The following is a 20,410-nucleotide window of genomic DNA, read 5'->3' on the forward strand; positions in this document are numbered from 1 at the left end:
TTGCTGAGCTTCTAACACACATGATGAGTCTCCTCCCCCCCAGAGTAGCCATTAATTATCTTCCCTCAGCAGAACTGGCCATGGAGTGTTTATCTTATCTCCGAGCAGCTGCTTTCCATTCCATTCCCCTCTATCTGCTGCGGAGAAGCCGAGGGAAGAGGCTCTAAAGCGTTTCAGATAAGACCTCCTTCCATCCAGCACCTGAAGGTTTCTGCCGTAGCCCACCAGCGTGTGGGTGTATGCACCTGGCTGGATGGAGGTACGTGGAAAGGCGCAGCATCAAATGTGCCTTGATGTGTTTGATGCTCTCCCTACATAGAGAGTGCATGGACACCCCTAATTCTTTCCAAACCAGTGGTGGAAAATGGGAAAAATCGCATTCCGCTTGCTGCTTCCTCCCAGAACATTCATACTACCGACCTTTTAATGCAGCAGCTTTGAACAACCACTGCAAATAATAAGGTAATAACATCAACAGTGGGTAAGGATGTCCCGAGCCTAACCAGTGGATTGGGCTAGGGGCAGATCCAGGCGTATTTTAATGGATCGGGTATTGGCTATTTTAATCCTAATCCAGCTACAGACTCTTTGTTTAAGTCACACTGTTCAGAGCGCCATCTGGCGCCATTAATAGATGTTATTCCTAGCCGGCTGCAGCAGTGCGGATGTTCTCAGAAGGTAAATAAAGGAGTTGAGGTTCTGCAGTGTGGAGCTATTTTACAGTGGAACATGAAAACCGACCATAATATCTGAACCTTTATAAAACTCTCACTAAAACGCTCTGTTTATAAACCAGCACTGAAGAATCCCGCTCAGAACCGAAGAAGGCTAGCGCTAATGCTAATACACACACATTTGCTATGGAAAACCAAATGTACCCACTGTAAATCAGTTATTACACACCAGTAGTCGACAAACAGTAGTTTGGTTAGTTAGATTTGGGTTGCCAGCAATGTAGAGGGAAATGAGGCCCTGGAACCTGGACCTCTGCACAACAGGCTGTAGCAGCTACCTCAAGGGGGTGCTACAGGACACTGCATTTTTCCCGCTGTGCTGAACTTGAATGGATCTCGAGACCCAAACCGTGGTGTACCATGGTGTACACATCTAGCGCATTGATTGTTAAGCTCTTAAGCACCTACTACAGTATATCACTATACTACCGCTATACGCTAATGCCCTGTTCATCGTCCTTTACTGCTATGCAGTAGAACATGATTACAGACTCTGCTGCATTGTGTTATGGCTTGTTTTCAGTGTTGAATAAACTCGTACAGAGTTGATTCCGGTCCAGCAGGACTTGTACGAACATTTCAGATGCTAGCATAGTCGCTCATGAAAGAAAGGAAGGCACTGTGTGGGAAAAGGAGCAAGATCGCAAGATCGGCGAGCTCAAAATCTCCACTCTGAGAGTAAACAATTAAAATGCTAATTCGGCGTCCCGGTGGTAAAGGTGCTAATGACTTGCCCAGTCACCCGCTACCTAATGAACACTTTCAGCTGAAGGCTGGCGGCTGTTGCGAAGACCTCGCCAGGCCAGACACTGCATTTTCCGTATGTGGCTCACTCATCTGCCGCTCCGAGAGATTAATCAATACGTAAACAAAGGGTTTAATGAGTGACTGATATGCAGCCACCAAAAGCAGAACTGTGTCGAGGCTATAGGGGGAACAGACAGAGCTAAAGCAGAAGCTGATGTGTGTGGAGTTACTCTATATGTATGCATTAGCTATGCATGACCGCGTATCTTGGTCATTTTGGAGCATTTCTATTGGCCCATTTATCATAATGTTGATATAATGTGAAAAATAAAAGCTAGATTCATATTGTCAAAAAGCAGAAAATGACAAAAATAGAAATAATAAAGATTAAAGCAACATTCTGCAATTTTCTTACCTTAAATTAGCAGCTTCAAAATCATTGTGATGCTCCACTGACTTAATAATAAAGAGTTTAGCATCTCCATATTTGCTACTGTTTGCTATATTTGCTACTGCACTGTGTAACGTTTTGGTGAGGCGAGCAGGACAACGCTCACGAGTCATACTTGTGTAACATCCTGTAATATCACTCCACCGCCTCAGTCCACATGCTTCCTTTGCTTTCAGTGGCGGTTCTGCATCTCCCAGCTTGTCCAGAAACACATGTTCTTTAGTGGCGGCTCAAAGCACGAATTACACTTTACACTTTCCCAACTGTAGGGGGAGCCCAGGAGCAAGAAATACCAATTCCCACATACTGCTGCTTTAAAGAGCCCACCCTGCAGTTCTGATAAATATTTTTATATTTCATTTTGTGCCCTAAAGTTCTCTCACATATCTGTGTAGTTTCATACCAAAAACTTTTTTTTCATCTTTTTTTCAGCTGATTTCCAAAAACATCCAATCTAAAAAACTAAAAAAATTGTTGATTTCATTGTATTTTCATGTCAGACAGAGTACCACCCTGTCCACGCAAAATAATTGTTAGGCTAATAATAATGACTTAATAATTAATTCATTAAAAATTAATTACAAATTGATTGGCATGTTTGCTAGGTCAAGAACTTGCATCATCTTTGGTGGCTGCTATTTTTTATGGAAATGTCCATGTCCATGAAAATGTCCATGTCCATGGAGGGTGGTGGTGGTGACATGAAGCCCCGTCTCACACCGGACATGCCACAGCGTGTCCAAAAATTGGAAAGCATTGTTTATAATGGAGGGACGCACACTTGCGTCGGTGCTGCGGGCGCTTCATGACTCCCAACACTGTTCGATTCCTCAGTGCGCCACAACGTACAGTACTACCATACCGAGACCTGCAGGAAGCCGCAGTAGATCACCTGTGACGTAAATGAATTTAGGCCGTCGTTTAGTAAACAAACATACGCTAAGTCCAGGTGACCTCAACTAGCGTTACTATGCTAGCCCTGTGCAGCTCATATCTTTCAGCTTGAAAAGGTGCTGTAGACTCTATAGGGCTAGCATAGTAACGCTAGCTGAGGTCACCTGGACTTAGCGTATGTTTGTTTACTAAACGACAGGCTGCCTTTCTCGGCCTAAACTCAATTACGTCATGGTACAGAGATTTAATATGTGTGTCCATAGTGTTTTCATATTAATATAGAGAGTTTATAATATGCTAATAAGAGCTGTGCTACGTTCTAGATAGATACAGATAAACAGCAAAACTGTCCGTCCCCCAGCTACGACAAAAACCCACTCCAGATGCTTGACCAGCGAAACCCCCCAGACCTCTTCCTCTTCTGCTTCCTCACTGGAGTGAAGCCAATAACAAAAACAAACAAGCTAACTTGGTTTCTAGTAAACTCAGCAATACAATAAGGATGAAATTAAGCATCTTAATGTGGATTCTCTGCACCGCTGCTCTGCTAAAGCTCCTGCTTAATTATATTTCCCTAATGAGGCCACAGCAGCAGCAGCGGCGTCGGCAGCACAGCCGCGGTAAAGTTGCGCCCGCGCCGCCTCCGGCGTTTGATTAGATTTTGAGTGGCTCAAGCGCCGTCATTACTTAGTGTTTGTGCCGTTTGGAACACGAGTTTCTTTCTTTATCGATTCGGCCCATCTCATTTCACCTTCTCTCTCTCTCTCCAGTTTGTCGCTTCGCTGCTTATCTCCTCCACCACACAGTTCTCCAACTTTTAAGCGTTTTAAGGAGAGCGTAGATGGAGCGGTTTACCTAAAAATATACGAAATACTAGTGTTGCAGTTGCCTTATTATATATTGTGCTACAATAAAGGCATGAAAGGCTCATATCTGGCAGGCTAGGTGACCAGAAGTATGTGGACACCTCACCATCACACCTATATCACAGTGTGTCTGTGGGAATTTGTGCCCATTCACAATTTATGAGGTCATGCACAAGGCCTAGCTCACTGTTGACATTCCAGGTCATTCCCAGTGGTGTTCAGTGGAGCTTCGTGCTAATAACTCTATTAATCCTCACCAGATTTGTCAAACTAAGACTTTATGGGTCTCGCAACTGAGCTGTTGTTGCCCCTAGATGCTGCCATTGCACTATAATAGCATGAACAGTTGGCCAGGGCAGCTCTAGCAGTGCTGATGGCAGATGGTAACAATCTGACATTCTTTTACATTGTTACTTTGTTGCAGTTTTATGTTTAAAAAACATAAAATCTAGCTCAACCCAACCACCCTGTCACACAAAACAGCAGCTTTTTAATATTTTTCATTTTTTTTGCTGTTAATGCAAAGAATATGATATTTCAAATGAATTGGCATGCATGCTAGACTCTGATTTTAGAATGAGAATGATAATATAAATAAGGATTTTATGCCTGAGGTGGAAAAAAAAGGTATATATATATATATATATATATATATATATATATATATATACACACACACATGGCAATGAATGGGAAAATGTACTAAAGAGATCATCCCAGTGGTGTTTAGTGGAGCTTAGCACTGGTAACTCTAGTTTCTCCACACCAGATTTGTCAAATATGGCTTGATGGACCTCGCAACTGAGCTGTTGTTGCCTGTAGATGCTACCATTGCACAATCATAGCACTTACAGTTGGCCAGGGCAGCTCTAGCAGGGCTACACTGAAATACACTGAAACTACGGCACCTTTTCAAGCTGAAAGAGGTTATGCTGATCAAACGACAGGGCTATGATGGTGCCACCAGTGGTCCGGGAGAGCACAACTGGCCAGCCGTCGCCAAGATGTATGTAGCGGAAACACTGGTGGAAATGGCCATCTGTGGCACCTGTGAGTACTGGGACTATGGCTAAAACCTTCGAAGTTGATCATTAGCATACTTCTGTGAATGCTGTGTAGCGTACGTACATGACTTTACAAGGTGGGGTGTATTTCTCAAAGCAGTGCATGGCATGAGCGGAAAGAGCGCATATGCTCGGCTGGAACGGATTCCAAGCAGCAGCCTGCGTTGAGGTAAATCTAATTCAATAGAAATGTGCTATTAAGGGGCCGCTCGGTGGAGCTGAGGGCCAAGAACGATCGCCTGCAGCTCTGAGGCTTGAAATACGTACGTGTTTGCAAGAGGCTCGGTGCAATGGGGCTATTTGACGGGGGGCTGTGGGGGATGGGGGGCGTAAATAAATAAATAAAAGAATACCTATCAAGGTTTTCAGTACAGTGGTTTGGAATTGCAGTCTCCTAATGGTTTAAGACATTAGAGGTAATGTGTGATGTGTGCGTCGGCATGTGTGTGAGTGTGTGTGCGCCTGTGTGTACTTCACAGTAGCCGTGAAGTTTTCAAGGGCAGCCGAGCTACACTTTTTTTTTATGTAAAGTCAGCTTGAATGCTTGAATGCTCCCAAGCAAAAGGGAGAGAAGGAAGAGAGGGAGAGAAAGGGGGAATGGAGAGCAGAGCGAGGGGATGAAGAATAATAAAAAAAAAAGAGTGCGCGAGAGAGAGAGAGCGCAAGAGAGAGAGCGCGAGAGAGAGGGTTCTGAATGCGGCTCCATTAAGAATTGATGCTGCAGTGGAGTTTAGCTGCTGTGCTCGGCTTTGTTGCGCCCTATATGTTCCTGCACTGTGTGTGTGGGGGTGGTTTGGGTGGGGGGATCGGTGAAGGTGGGGCGTGGCAACACATGACATGCCCCCATTGACTAGATTTTGGCCTTACACCCTGTCATTGCTGTCATAATGCACACACATGCCCACGGGTGGGCTACATCCATTGCGAGAGCATGTGTCCGTCAACGTCACTGTCACAGGTGCAGCGTATACACTATTTGGGTACCATCAGAATGTGTGTGTGTGTGGGGGGGTGATCAGAAGTTGGTGTCAGAAGTGGGGGTTTGAGTACTTCTAGGGCTGCTGATCTTCGGGGATTTTCAGCACGACAGGGCTATTACTGTGCCACCAGGGGTCTGAGAGAGCTCATCCGGCCATGCTCTCCCTGGGTGGGTAGATGTTGGCCGGGTGTTGGCTGGTGCGGTGGAGCTAGGGACCTAGCGGTTGGCTACCTGGTGTTAAGTCCAAACTGTATAACAGCAGGAGACCATGTCCACTACCACTTCTTACAGCCAAGACCAGAAAGCTGAGGCTGCAGGACAGCTGAGGACAGTTGAAGATTGGACAAACGTTGCCTGGTCTGGTGAATCTGGAATTCTGCTCAGGCTCACAGAACATCTACCTCCAGCATGATGATGCACCATGGCACAAGGCAGAAGTGGTCTCCAACTGGTTTCATGAACATGACAGTTCAGAGGTCACCGGACCTGAATCCTGGGTCTTGCCATCAGCAGTCGGAGCCTGAGAGAACACAGCTGGCCTTGCTTCCTCTGGGTGGGTAGATGGCTCCTGCTCTCTCCCTACATCACCTCAACAGTGTGATGCTGGTTGGCATGGTCGTCTGCTAGCTGATACGTCAGAATTGGGTACCTGGCGCTTTCCTCAGAGCGCGTTGGTTGCCTGGTGACGCTGCTTCAGCGGCAGTTGTTGAAGAGGCGGTGGCTGGTTGCGCATGTGATAGGGGAGAGTACTAACGAGTGGGTTGGGTACCTGGCTACCAACTGAAGAGGAAATGCGTGATGCTTATTATTGTTTAGTGGAATTTTTGGTCTCAAATCATCAGTCGATTATTAATATTTTGTGAATATGACTGATAGTAATGTCCTACAGGCCATATCTAGTGGAGCTGCATGTGAGGGAAGACTGGCGTTCCTGTCAGCGCAAGATACTGACAGGATTACCAGCACTAACCCAAATAACCACTGACACGAGTTGGGAAAGTTTCGGCTGCAGTGAGTGATTCCCACTCGGACCACACACACACACATACACACACACACACACACACACACACATACACACACAGACACACACTGGACTGGGTATCACTCTCAGAGCTCACAGAGCCTTGGTTTGAAGACTTTGGCCCATATCTGTACTCACAGGCCACTGGGCACTGATGAACTGCCATGGAAACACATACACACACACACACTCTTACACACACACATACAACACTCTCTCTCAGATATACTATACACTAGGTGTGCAAGAAAGGAAACATTGCACTGATATTGTCTCATACAGCGATTATTACAATATGCAACATGTCCAAAAGTATACAGACGGTCTCCTACCAGGACACATTTTAAAATCTAGTGGGAATGAATGGGAAAGTGTGTGTGTGTGTGTGTGTGTGGTCTGTGAGGAGTATTGTAATTGCTTTTCTCAGCTATTCCGATATTTCATGTAGGAGCTGTGAGAGCAGTGAGAGCAGTGAAAGCTGTGAGAGCTGTGAGAGCTGTGGGTTGAGCTGCATTATGATGCAGTGTGTCTGTTTTCCGCTGATGAATGGTGTGTGTTTGCTGCATGCCACAGGTCCGGCTCTGATAGATAGCCTGTGTGTGTGTGTGAGATGGATGGATGTGTTGTCACTGTCTGTGTGGCTTTGGTGTGTCAGTGTGCTCTCAAGTGTCACTTTGTTCCCTGGAGATGGAGAGAGAGAGAGAGAGAGAGAGAGAGAGATGGGAATTTTTTTTTAAGTATACTATCTTATATTATATGCATGTGTGTGTGTGTGTGTGTGTTTGTGTGTGTGTGTTCTTTTTGTTATTTATACTGTTCTTTTTTGCCACTTTTTATGTTGTTATTATTATGAATTATTGTTATTGTTTTTTTATTACATGCTCAAAAGGATCAAGTTGGCTCTTTTGGTGAAGCTCTAGCAGTACTGTATCTCAACATGACCGTAGCAGTAAAGCTTACTGACCTGAACTTGTGAGAGAGAGAGAGATAGAGAGAGAGAGAGAGATAGGGAAGAAGGAGAGAGATATGGAAGGAGGAGAGAGAGAGAGATAGGGAAGAAGGAGAGAGAGATATGGAAGGAAGAGAGAGAGAGAGAGAGATAGGGAAGAAGGAGAGAGAGATATGGAAGGAAGAGAGAGAGAGATAGGGAAGAAGGGAGAAAAACAGATATGACAGGATGAAAGAGAGAGAGAGAGACATGGAAGGAGGAGAGGGAAAAGGGGAGAGAAAAAAAATAGGAAAAGAGGAGGGAGAGAGACATAGAATAAAAAATGGAGAGAGAGAAAGACAGAGAGAGTGATAGGGAGGAGCAAAAGAGAGAGATAGTGGAGGAGGGAGAGAGAGAGAGAGAGAGAGAGAGAGTGATTAAGTTTCCCCTGCGGTCAAAAGGTGTAATTCACACTTTGATCCACCGCTAAGGGACACGCTTTTCACATGCATTTCTGGACCAGCTGAGAGGTACAAGACCGTCACTGAGAGGTAGAGAAGCATGTGGAGTTCTTGCGATTGTCGCCCCACCCGCTTCACCAAAGTCACACAGTGCAGCAACAGCGTTCCCCCTGTTCCCCCTGTTCTCCCTATTACAGTCAGTGGAACATGTGCGTTGTCCCACCTTCACTCCTTAAAGATGCTCTGATTGGACAGTTATTAACAAGAAATGTTATTAGTCACTGGATCTGTCCGGAATCCTTTGATCCTCCTTTATTAATCCTAATGCAGAAGCGAATTATTTGGCAACCATCTGGTCTAGCATATCTTGTGGCGTCCCACAGGGTTCTATTGTAGGGCCTAATGTAAATCGTGTGACGGACTGAAGGGGTTAAAACCAGTAACCCTTTTGACTCTTATTAGTAACCCTGTGCTGTCTGGTGTGTGTGTGTGTGTGTGTAGATGGGAAAGTGGGAGAACCGCAGTCTGACCCTGAAGTACCCGGTGTGGCCGCGCTTCAACTCGTTTGGAGATGCGGAGACGGACGATAATCACCTGACCATCGTGACTCTGGAGGAGAAGCCCTTCGTCATCGTGGAGGACGTGGAGCGGCTGACAGGAACCTGCATGCGCAACTCGGTCCCCTGCCGAAAACACATCAAAGAGTGAGTCCCCTCCCGTCCTCTCTCTCTGCTGTCTCTGTAAACTGCTCTCTATCACTGACCGGCTCGCTCGTGGCAGTCTGTCAATCAGTCTCTGCCCCGACAGTGATTCTCAGATTTCACCGCGGCTCATTGTGCATTCAGGTGCCGTAGAATGCATATACACTGTAGTGACAAAAGTATTGGGACACCTGCTCATTCATTCTTTGTTTTGAAATCAAGGGTATCAAAAAAAAAAAAAAGCAACTGGAGTAACTGTCTCTACTGTCCAGGGATGAAGGCTTTCTACTAGGTTTTACTAGAAGCATTGCTGTGAGGATCTGATTGCATTCAGAGTGTTGGTTGATCACCATCCCACTTCATCATCTTCAGCTCCCCACCTAATCACAAAGGTATTGGATGGAGAGGGGGGGTACCTATTCTATTCTAGGGTGCCTACCCACATCCTTTACTCTCTGTCCACTCTCTTCAACACTCTCTGTGCTCTGAGCCCTGGCGAGGCCCCGGTAGGCCTGGGGTCAGCAGAGGCCGTCCATTTAAAAGCATGTTAACTCCAGAACGCTGTACAACTCATCTGTGTGTGAAGGAGCAGCCCAAAAAAGCCCTGACTAAGTGTTTTTTATTCCGTTAATCTCTTGTGGTGGATTTGGGGGAGGTGTGCATATGTGTGTGTGTGTGTGTGTGTGTGTGTGGGGAGGGGGTCTGTGACAGGAGGAGCTCTCGTTAAGGAGCTTTTTAGATGCATGTAGAAGCCGCCTCAGTGCCTCTCAGCTACAGCACTGCTGCGTTCAGCAACTTCCGAGCTGGTCCGGGACGGCCCACAGGCTTTTTGGGCAGTTGCTTTTACATATCTAATCACAGCTACAGGTTACAGGCTCGTAACTGACCTCTCTGTGAACCGTGCTTAATGACGCTGTGGTCTGAATGTAGCTCATTTATTGCGAGCCTTCATATGTAGCCGATTTTAAAGCGATCGCTTGGAGAAGCCTGTTAGTTTTGCTCTGGAGCTACCAGGCTAATGTAGCTAACAGGTAGCGGAAGCATATACCCCACTAATTAGCATTAAGCAGACTGCATGCTCACATCATCCCACATTAGCCTTGAAGTTATACTACATGTCCAAATGTCTGTGGACACCCCTTCAAATTTAGTTGCTCCCATTGCTGTCACAGATGAGCAACTGCCCACACCCACAAACAGCTTGTCTAGTCCCTGTGGAGAAGTACTGCCAATAGAATAGGACTCTCTGGACGTGGGCTTGAAGGGGTATAAAGCCCCCCCAGCATTGAGCTGTGGAGCAGTGGAAGAACTGTGTGCTCCATCCAGTACTTTTGGGATGAGTTTGGGATGATGAGGTGGGGTGGTGATCATCATCCAACATCCTGACCTCACCAACACTTTTGTCGCTGAATGCAATCAAATCCTCACAGCAATGCTCCTCCAAAATCTTGTAGGAAGCCTTCTTTCCGGGACAGTAGAGACAGTCCCTCCAACATAAGCAGGATACCCTCTTTTTAGCACCCTTGATTTCGAAAGAAAGAATATATGAGCAGGTGTCCCAATACTTTTGTCCATATATGTGTTTTACTTATTTTGCTTGTTTTTGGGTCCTGATATTGTATATCTATAACTACTGCTTTCATTGGCTGCCTCGCTAGAGGCGGCAGGGTAGGGGGTGTGACTTTGTCTGGAGGTGGACAGCTCAGCTAAGCGTCTATGATTTCTTAAAGTGTATCTTTGGGTTTTTGAAAAGTGCTATATAAGTATTTGTTTACATGATAATATCGCTAAGATAATGCTAGCTTGGTTACGGGGTCTTTTCCAGGGGTCTTTTCCAGGGTCTACCCGTGCTTGGAACAGAGGTCACTAATAGGCAGACCGTGGTCCAGGTCTGGATCCAAGCGCTCATTAGATTCATCATAATTTCGAAATACCGTCCTCATCTTGAGATACTGTCAACCCTAGCAGCCGGTACTGAAGCCAAGAGGATCAGAAAGTTGCTCGCTTAACCTGGCCTACAGATGGCGCTGCATTCTCTTCTGTATTAGTAATGGTGAAAGCAGTAGCGTTTCCACAAGGACGCATCGTGTTGAATCTGTGGATTCTGAACACTGCTGTGTTTTCCATGGCTACATAACAGGCAGGAGTGTTCACTCGCATGTTCGCATGTCCCAAGCACTGATTGGATCAATCAGCACAGTCAGTATTACAGAAGAAATGGCTACATTTGTGCATCAGGCCCAATGGGACAATCTCTTTAATGGGCCAGTGGAGGTGATTATCCCCTGCCTGCTGTCTTTTTAGTGGTACAGGCATATTTCTATACAGTGCAGTGTGTGAATCCATGCTATACATTTGTGTACGCCATAAAAGTAACAGTATACTGTGGATGTGATTATAGCTGTTGCCCTGAATAACGGCCCGGGGCCAGAATGGCAATGCTCAGGGGGGGAGAGATGGGATTTTTACGTGCTGCTAAATAGGGCGAAAAATATATGATCTCGCAGGATCACTGTAGCAAGCTCTAGCTACACACAAACACACACACACACACACACACACACACACACACACACACACACACACACACATAAACACACGTGTGACTCTTGGTTTGCCACACATGTCCACTTGCAAACAGACCAGCGCTCTACATTGCTTTTCCTCCAACGGCACAATTCCCACTCAAGCATCCATCGTGACCATTTGGAGGAGGAGAAGGAGGAGGAGGAGGAGGAAGAGGAAGACTTCACTGATGCATGCACTAGAACTAGAACAGCTACAGAAACTATGCCTTTCCCAAGAGAAACTAGGCCTCCCTCGTTCTCTCTCCCTCCCACCTGCTGGAAATAGTAGAACGTTTCAAAATCTGATCAAATTCTTACAACAATCTCAAAATCTGAAAAATTCCCCTCGTTTATTTAGTGGTGAGTTTCCTGGACTGGCGTTAATCCTAAACCCTAATTCTAAACCCACCTGAGAACCTCCACGTGTCTTCTGAGTTTAGTATGGGATGTTGATGGTGGAGAAATAGTGGAACAATCTGATGAAAGTAAGTTTTCTTTGGGGACTATTTTTCCTTTCACCACAACTGAATGTACCCCTCTGCCAAGACGCCAAATTTTTAGACCCTCAAAATGATCCTATAACAGTGCCTCAGACGTTTAGGCAACCCTGTGAAAACTTTCTGTGATGTAGCTTTTAGAGGCGTTCTAGAAAAATGGGTCAATTTGAGGGTCTAAAGGCTTACCCCTTTTATGTATTTTAAAAAATCTTGCTTGGCGGAGGGGTACGAGGAAAAATAGTTCCTAAAGAAACTATCAGCATTAGATCTACGCTAGTCTACGACAGTCCTCTGTTGGGTTTGCATAGTAGAGTCTTAATGCCTCTAAAAGCTACATCACATCACAGACAGTAATTACATCACATGGTTCTGAAAAGGTTGCATAAACATCTGAGACACTGGGATCATTTTGAGGGTCATTTATAGGATCATTTTGAGGGTCTAGAGGCTTTGGCCTGTTATGTATTTTTAAAAATCTCCTCTTGGCGGAGGGGTACAAGGAAAAATAGTTCCTAAAGAAACTATCAGCATTAGATCTATGCCAGTCTACGACAGTCCTCTGTTGGGTTTGCATAGTAAATAAAATGGCTATATTTGTGCCTTGGTAGTGAAATGCTGATGGTAGTAAATTAGTGGCAAATTTCAAAAAGTGAGTTTTCTTATTTTTTCTTTCAGTACCCTGAATGTACCCCTCTGCCAAGATGTGAAAATGTGTGCTTTAGCCTTTAAATCTATTGTTGGCGGATGGGTACACTCGGGGTGCTGTAAGAAAAAATAGTCCCCAAAGAAAACCTACTTTGATCAAATTTGCCATTTTACCCATTTTACCACCATCAACATCACATCTAAAACTCAGAAGACATGTGTGGGTCCTCTGGTGGGTTTGAACAGTAAATAAAATGGCTATATTATTATGCTGATGGTAGTAAATTAGTGGCAAATTTAAAAAAAAATAGTTTCTTAAGGGACTATTTTTCCTTTCAGCACCCTGAATGTGCCCCTCTGCCAAAATGCAATTTTTTAAAATACATAATAAGCCAAAATGTTCACACACTTAAATGGAGCTTTTAAAGGCATTCAAGTCTTCAGACGTCTGTTTCCATTCACCACCACTGTGAACAATCCTGATTTGGTCAATTTCTCTAAAAGAGTTTCATACCAAACCACACATATAGCACATAGCATATATCTACAGTCATGTGGAACAATTAGGACACCCCATGAAAATCCTCATTAAAAAAAAACCCATCTGAACAACACTGCGAGGTGGAGGTGACACAACTAAACACACCCCACTGAAGAAACGGTGGTCCTGATGGGCATAGGGGCTCGGTTCTGACGGATCAGCTGCAGCCTGGCCCCCCTCAGCTACAATCTGCCAGCTCAGGAACAGAGCCTGACAGGCTGCAGTTACAGAGGAAACATGCTCCAGTGACTAGGATGCTCACATTCTCTCACACACGTATACACACTCACACACATACCCCCCCCCCAAAGTCCTCAGAGACTCCTGAGTTATTTGTGCTTTTCTAGCAAACAGCCAGATTGGCTGCAGTGGGATCAGAAGAGCAGAAGCTCGAGTTCTCGCAGTTGCAGAAAATCCGGAGTAGTGAAGGATGTGTAGGAATCCGTAGATGGTGAAATAGTCCATATGCTCTCCTCACACATCACTGGAGTTATCAAAAACCTGACGCGTGATGTAGATTCATAAAGAATTGTTCTGTTGCCTGGCAATTTATATATATATATATATATATATACAAATGTCACTGCAGTGCTGACAATGACCCCCACTACCCAAATACTACCTCCTATCTATCTATATACACATATATATACACATATATATATATATATACCAGCGCATCACACACTGACATGCCATCACCAATGCAGTGCTGACAATGACCCTCTACCCAAAACTACCTCCTATCTATCTCTCTCTCTCTCTCTCTCTCTCTCTCTATATATATATATATACACATATATATAAAGATAGATATATGCTAAACAATGATCATATATTTACTTACTGTGTATTTCTCTCTCTCTATGTATATATATATATATATATATATATATATATATATATATATATATATATGCACATTGTCAATTAATTAATTACAGGCTGTTGGGAGTTGTATGGTATAGTTAGCGTTAAATAAAAAAAAATAAAAATAGAATAATTATATTTTAGAATTCTTTTTAATTGGCTGGGGCAGAAGGTAGCAAAAATACTTATTGTATATGCATGATTGTATTAAAATTATTATGACAATAAATCAGAATTACTGTTACTTTCATTTATGGTAGTATTTATTGAATGAGAGAAAAATACATTCCAACACTTTACATTGAAGAAAACTAAAAAAAAACAAGCCACAGGTAGAGTAAAGGGGTCGGTTACAGCCATCGTTTTCTTTTGTCTTTGAGTCCATTCATGCTGTACAAAGCTGTAATAAAATCATTTACACTTAACTGCTGACTGAGGATTTGAAGGGAAGTAACCAAGAAGGGTTACAGGCTAAGGCTCATATAGATGATGAATGCGCATTATGAAAATAGCGAAAGCATGAAAATCAGGCATTTTATTGTTATATAAAATTTTGGCGTAACATAGAACATGTAAGAACTCTCTTTCTGAGTTCTTGTGCACGTCTATTTAAGCATCTGGAGAGCCTACCAACCCACAAACTGTGAAGTTGGACAACTCAGTCTGTTTTTTTGGGCCGTCTAGCACAGAAAACAAAGCATTCAACGCAACGTTCGGATTCGTCTTGGCTTCCTGCATCACAAACCATCTCATTAGAGTTAAACCACCTTTATGTCTGCAGCTCCACCCACTACCCTTACAACAGCAGAGGTGTGGTTTCAGGGTGTGGTTTTAAGAAATTTACTGCTGCTACCAGAACATGATGGAATGAAAACCACCCTGGTTTGAGTAGATGGAAACCTAAGGACAGAAACCTGAAGACAGGTACAGCAGACTGTAGCCGGAACAGAGAGTTGTGAACTCAAGGTGGAGTAAATGTTAGCTAGTTAGTGCAAACCAGGGACGAATAAGAGTAAACTAAGAAGTTTTCGGGTAGTTGTGAGGAGTGTGACAGGTGTAATGGAAAGGCCTGTTGCTCTAATGTAGAGTTGTTAGTTAACATTATTTACACGACATGCTCTGAATTCTTTAAACTCATATCTAGCTTTAAGCATAATCATTTTTCATAGCCAAATTATGCATCAGAAAATAATTACTCCTTCCCATCGATCAATATTTTTTCTATTCTCTGTGTCCCGCTGGAAAGGGATTGTACTGGAAAGCGCTGGGCTACTGAATCAGCCTCAGCACTTTGGGAGTTGCATCACACTTGAGGTAAATGTTAAACTCCACTTTTATTGAACTTATGAAAAAGGTTATAAAAGTTCTAAAACGAGCCTCAGAGAAGTCCTAAAGAAGTTTTTGGGAAAAGGTATAGGACTTGCGAGCAGCACACACACACACACTCCACTCGCTGTCGTTTTTATTAGCTTTAGTCGTGAGTTTACTGCATACGGCACAACGCTCTCATGTAATATAGTATCTAATATCACACAGTCTGGGCCTCTAGCTCGCAGCACTCCAGTAACTCACTCACAGAAAGTAACTCTCCACTGAAGCAGCCGGGCCGCCACTGTGTCTTCATGAGCTTTAGTAATTGATAATAATTACCACTACAGGGACCGAGCGCGAGTGGCAGAATTTGTTGGACCCCTTTCATTGCCACGTCTCTCTTCTTTCTCTTCTTTCCCTTATTTTTATTTTTAATCTTTTTTCATTATTTACTTTATTTTTCACTCTTTCTTTTTCTCTCTCTTTTTTTTACCCATTTCTTTAACTCTTTCATAATCAATAAAAAAATTATTTGTCTCTTACTTTTTTTCATTCTTTATTTATTTGTTTTTTTTCTGTTCCTCACTGTTTCCTTCTTTATCTTTTTCCATTTCTTTCTCTTCTTTCCCTTATTTTTATTTTAAAATCTTTTTTCTTTATTTACTTTTTTATCTTCTTTACCCATTTTTTTAATTCTTTCATAATCAAAATAAAACAAAATATTTGTCTCTTACTTTTTCTTTGTTTTCTTAATTTTTTTTATTCTCTCTTTATTTGTTTTTTTTTCTGTCCCTCACTCACTGTTTCTTTCTTTATCTTTTTCCATTTCTTTCTTTCTTTCTTTCTTTCTCTTACTTTTCTTAATTTTTTCTTTTATTCTTTGTTTTTTCTTTCTGTTACTTACACTCTCGTTCTTATCTTCATGTCTCTCACGTTTGGCTTTTTTCTTAGTTCCTTTCTTTTTCCCATTTCTCTCCCTTATTTTTATTTTTAATATTTTTCTCTTTATTTACTTATTTATCTTTCTTTCTTTTTTCTCCCTCTTCTTTACCCATTTCTTTAATAACCTTTTTTTTATTATTTGTCTCTTACTTTTTCTTTGTTTTCTTTTTTTTTCATTCTTTCTTTATTTGTTTTTTTCTGTTCCTCACTCACTGTTTCTTTCTTTATCTTTTTCCATTTATTTCTCTTTCTTTCTCTTTCCTTCTTTTTTTCTTTCTTTCTCTCTCTCTTACTTTTCTTTATTTTTTCTTTTATTCTCAGTTTTTTCTTTATTTTCCGTACCTTTTTTGTTCTTTCTTTTTTCTTTCTTTATTTGTTCTTTCTTTCTGTTACTCATTCCCTTGTTCTTATCTTTGTCTCTCACGTTTGGCTTTTTTCATTGTTTCTTTCTTTATAAATCTTTTTCTGTTTCTTTCTTTTTATTCTTTTTTTCGAAGAATTGTTTGTCTCTTATTTTTTTCTTTCTAAATCTTGTTCCTTTTTTATTTGTTCTTTCTTTTACTCACTCTCCTTCTTAACTTTCTGTCTCTCACTTTTATTTATTTATTATTTTTTTTATTTGTTTCTTTCTTTAGATAGATAGATAGATCACTTTATTTATCCCACGGGGAAAGTCAGTTTTTACAGCAGCAAATTTATTAATTTTATTAATTTATTAATGGTTTTTCCATTTCTTCCTTTTTTAACCTTTTTGTTTTTTTTCTCTCTCTTGTTGTTCTTTTTCTCCCTTTTTTTTGCTATTTGTTTCTTTTGTTTTGCTTTTTCTTGCTTTTTCAGTCTTTTCCCATTTCTTTATTCCTTTAATTCTTTCTTTCTTAATCAATTTCCTTTTTTTTCTTTTTGTATTTTTTCCTCTCTAAATCTCGTTCCTTTTTTTTCTTTATTTCCTTCTTTTTTTCTCTCTCTCTCTATAATATAGATCCTGCCATGAAGGAGTTTGGATAAAGTGCTTGAGCGAGCTAGTCGGGGGAATTCGGCGAGTGCGTCATCGCCGCTGTAGTGGGGGGAAGAGATTGATTTTAAACTGGATTTTGCTGAGCCGGTTGAATGTGTGTGAGAGAAAGTGTGTGTGTGTGTTTCTCTCTCATTGTGAAGACAGGGGAAAGTTCGTTATGAGGTAAAAACCCCACTTGTGTGGTCTGGAGGTGTGAGTGCCTCTTAAAAAATGCACTATTCTCCTTTTCTTCAGGAGAGCTGTCTGTGCAGCACTTCTCCTCCAGTAGGATAATGACTACATGTGTTCGGGAGTTCAGCTCCCTTTAAGATGAATTATGGCAGCGCTTTTTGCTGCGCTGACGGCTCTTTCATTCCTCACTAAGAGAGCCAGAACCAAAACTGACCATCTTCATTGCAACTATACCGAAAGGGTGGACGATATAGGACCAATATACCGTCACAATCTCCACTTTTTTATTCCCACTCTACTCTTCACTTCCACGAACCGTCAGACTGACCAGAATCATCACCCTCTCAGCTGGGAGGAGCTCAAACCTAGTGGAGAAACTACGTCAAAAAGCTAGGAGGTGATCTCCCTTTCACATAAGGAGCGGTCAGTCTCAGTGGAGGAACCTATGATAATCTCAATTTCATCTGGAGGAGTGGTCAGTCTCAGTGGAGGAACCTATGATAATCTCAATTTCATCTGGAGGAGTGGTCAGTCTCAGTGAAAGAACCTATTCAGATGGAGGAGCAGTCCAACTCAAATCTCAGTGGTCAAATTTAGCAGCAGAACCAATGACAATCTCAGTTTCATCTGGACGGGTGATTAATCTCGGTGGAAGAACCTATAATAATCTTAATTTCAGATGGAGGAGTGGTCAATCGCAGTAGAAGATCCTATAATAATCTCAATTTCAGATGGAGGAGTGGTCAGTCTAAGCAGAAGAGCCTATATTAATCTCAATTTCAGATGGAGGAGCGGTCAATCTCAAATGGCTAAGCTTAATCTCAGTAGTCAAATTTAGCAGCAGAACCAATGACAATCTCAGTTTCATTTGGACGAGTGGTCAATCTCAGTTGAAGAACCTATAATATTCTCAATTTCAGATGGAGGAGTGGTCAGTCTCATTAGGAGAATTTATGATAATCTTTATTTCAGATGGAGGAGTGGTCAATCTCAGTTGAAGAACCTATGATATTCTCAATTTCAGATGGAGGAGTGGTCAATCTTAGCAGGAGAGTGTATATTAATCTCAGTTTCATCTGGAGGAGTGGTCAATCTCAGTGGAAGAACCTATAATAATCTCAATTTCAAATGGAGGAGTGGTCAGTCTCAGCAGGAGAATTTATGATAATTCTTAATTTCAGATGGAGGAGTGGTCAATCTCAGTGGAAGAACTTAATAATAATCTCAGTTTCAGATGAAGTTTAGAAAAGCTCATGATGATCATCATATTACCCAGCTTTCCACTAATACCACTTCTTGCATATGGCTGCAGCAATTAATGTAGACACAGGACTTTCAAGTTTCCTCCTCAGGCTTTATCCCGGAGTTAACTTCAACACGCAGAAGAAGTGTTGTCAACGCTGCAGCAGGTGGCGAGGAGGGTTAGATCCCATGGGAACCGGCTGTGGTTGTAAAGAAGGGTTGTAGGAGCTGGGTGAGTGAGTGTGTGAGTGTGTGCGTCCCTAGGTTTTGATCCATAAAAGGATGTAAAGAGCCCGCTCTTAATTAGCTTCAATCTAAAAGTTAAATGAGGCTCCCAGGTGGTTGTGCTAGTTTAAGTGCACGGTGTGTGAACTCCTCGCTGCACTCAGGGCTCGCAGATGGCAGCTTGATTACTGATGCAGCGATGTCCTGTTTTCAGCCCTGTCAGTTTGCACCAAAGCACACTTTTGTCAACATGCTCGGCTACTTCGCCTGCTCAGCGGCCAGCTGCTGATTGGAAGGTGGGCTGCAGTGGGTCACCTTAGACTTGCTGTCAAACTTGTCGGTGGCATCAGGTCACACTGAAAAGATCTGAGGGCTTTTTACCTTTCCACACCGGTCAATCAGCCATTAAATGCAAGTTCTTCATTTTTCCGCTTCCGATCTGAAATCATCCGCAGATGTTCCTGTCTATCTTTCCACTGTGAGAAGAGTGTGAAAGGATGTGGAGCTGATTGAGAAGCTCTTTTTAAGAAAAGCAGACAAGAAACAGGCAAAAAAAAATAAGAACCCCCAGGAGTTCTCAGAACAATGGACTGACCACCCTAGAGTCCAGACTGTACCATCATTCAGTGTGTTTGGGGTGACTCCTTGGCCACACAAAGTCTTAGACTTCTACGTTTACTTGTCCTTGTCGGCACTAGTTTACTTTACTTCGCCTTGAGTTCACAGATGAAGCTGATTGAGAAGCTCTTACTGAATAAAGCAGCCAAAAACTTCTGCAAACTTCTGGAATTGTCAGAACTGGCCACCCCAGAGTCTAAACTTAATGATCATTCAGCTAAAAAAGCTAAATCTGCAAACAAAGAAACTTCTGGTATTGTCAGAACAATGGACTGGCCACCCCAGAGTCCAGACTTAACCATCATTCAGCGTGTTTGAGGTGACTCCCTGGCCACACAGTCTTAAACTTGCACTAGCTGCTCTAGTTAACTTTACTTCGCCTTGAGTTCACATGTGGAGCTGACTGAGAAGCTCTTCCTGAGTAAAGCAGCCAAAAAAAAAAAAAAAAATTGTGCTCGCTTCCTTTACTTCACCTTGAGTTCACCACTCATTGTTTCTCACTATCTGTCTTTCTCCATCCCTCTCTATATCTTTCAGCTGTAGTCTGGCTTTCTGTCCTTTTTCCAGCTACTCAAACGAGGATCTCTATTCACTCATCTCTATACACTCAAATATCGTCTCAGCCCACAATTTCCATATTGGTGCATGCTTGGCTAATCATATCCCATGTCTTCTTCCCTGCTGTCCACATGGCTTCTAAAGTGGTGGGACCTTTCTTCTCTGACATCACCTAAACATCCTCACTCTTCAGGCCATAATCATCACACGATGTCATGTTGAGCGATTCTTTGTGATTCTTCACCCAGCAAGCAGAGACAGGTTCTTCAAACATGGGCGTATGAAAGGTGAACATCTGAGAACTTCTGTTCTCATTGGTCAACTCCATTACAGTTCCTTGAAAAACATTGAAATTCGAT

General features: G+C 42.7%; 1 protein-coding gene across 1 annotated transcript in view; it reads left to right on the top strand.

Moving 5' to 3' along the window:
- The window catches only part of grin2aa (glutamate receptor, ionotropic, N-methyl D-aspartate 2A, a), a 214,708-nt gene that overhangs the window by 159,468 nt on the left and 34,830 nt on the right, over positions 1-20,410 (top strand). The window contains exon 4 of the mRNA XM_072694414.1: positions 8,650-8,852. Coding sequence (XP_072550515.1) covers positions 8,650-8,852 — 203 coding nt within the window. The remainder of the gene's footprint in view (positions 1-8,649; positions 8,853-20,410) is intronic.

This window comes from Salminus brasiliensis, chromosome 12 (genome assembly GCF_030463535.1).
Source record: "Salminus brasiliensis chromosome 12, fSalBra1.hap2, whole genome shotgun sequence".
NCBI classification, from domain to species: Eukaryota; Metazoa; Chordata; class Actinopteri; order Characiformes; family Bryconidae; genus Salminus; species Salminus brasiliensis.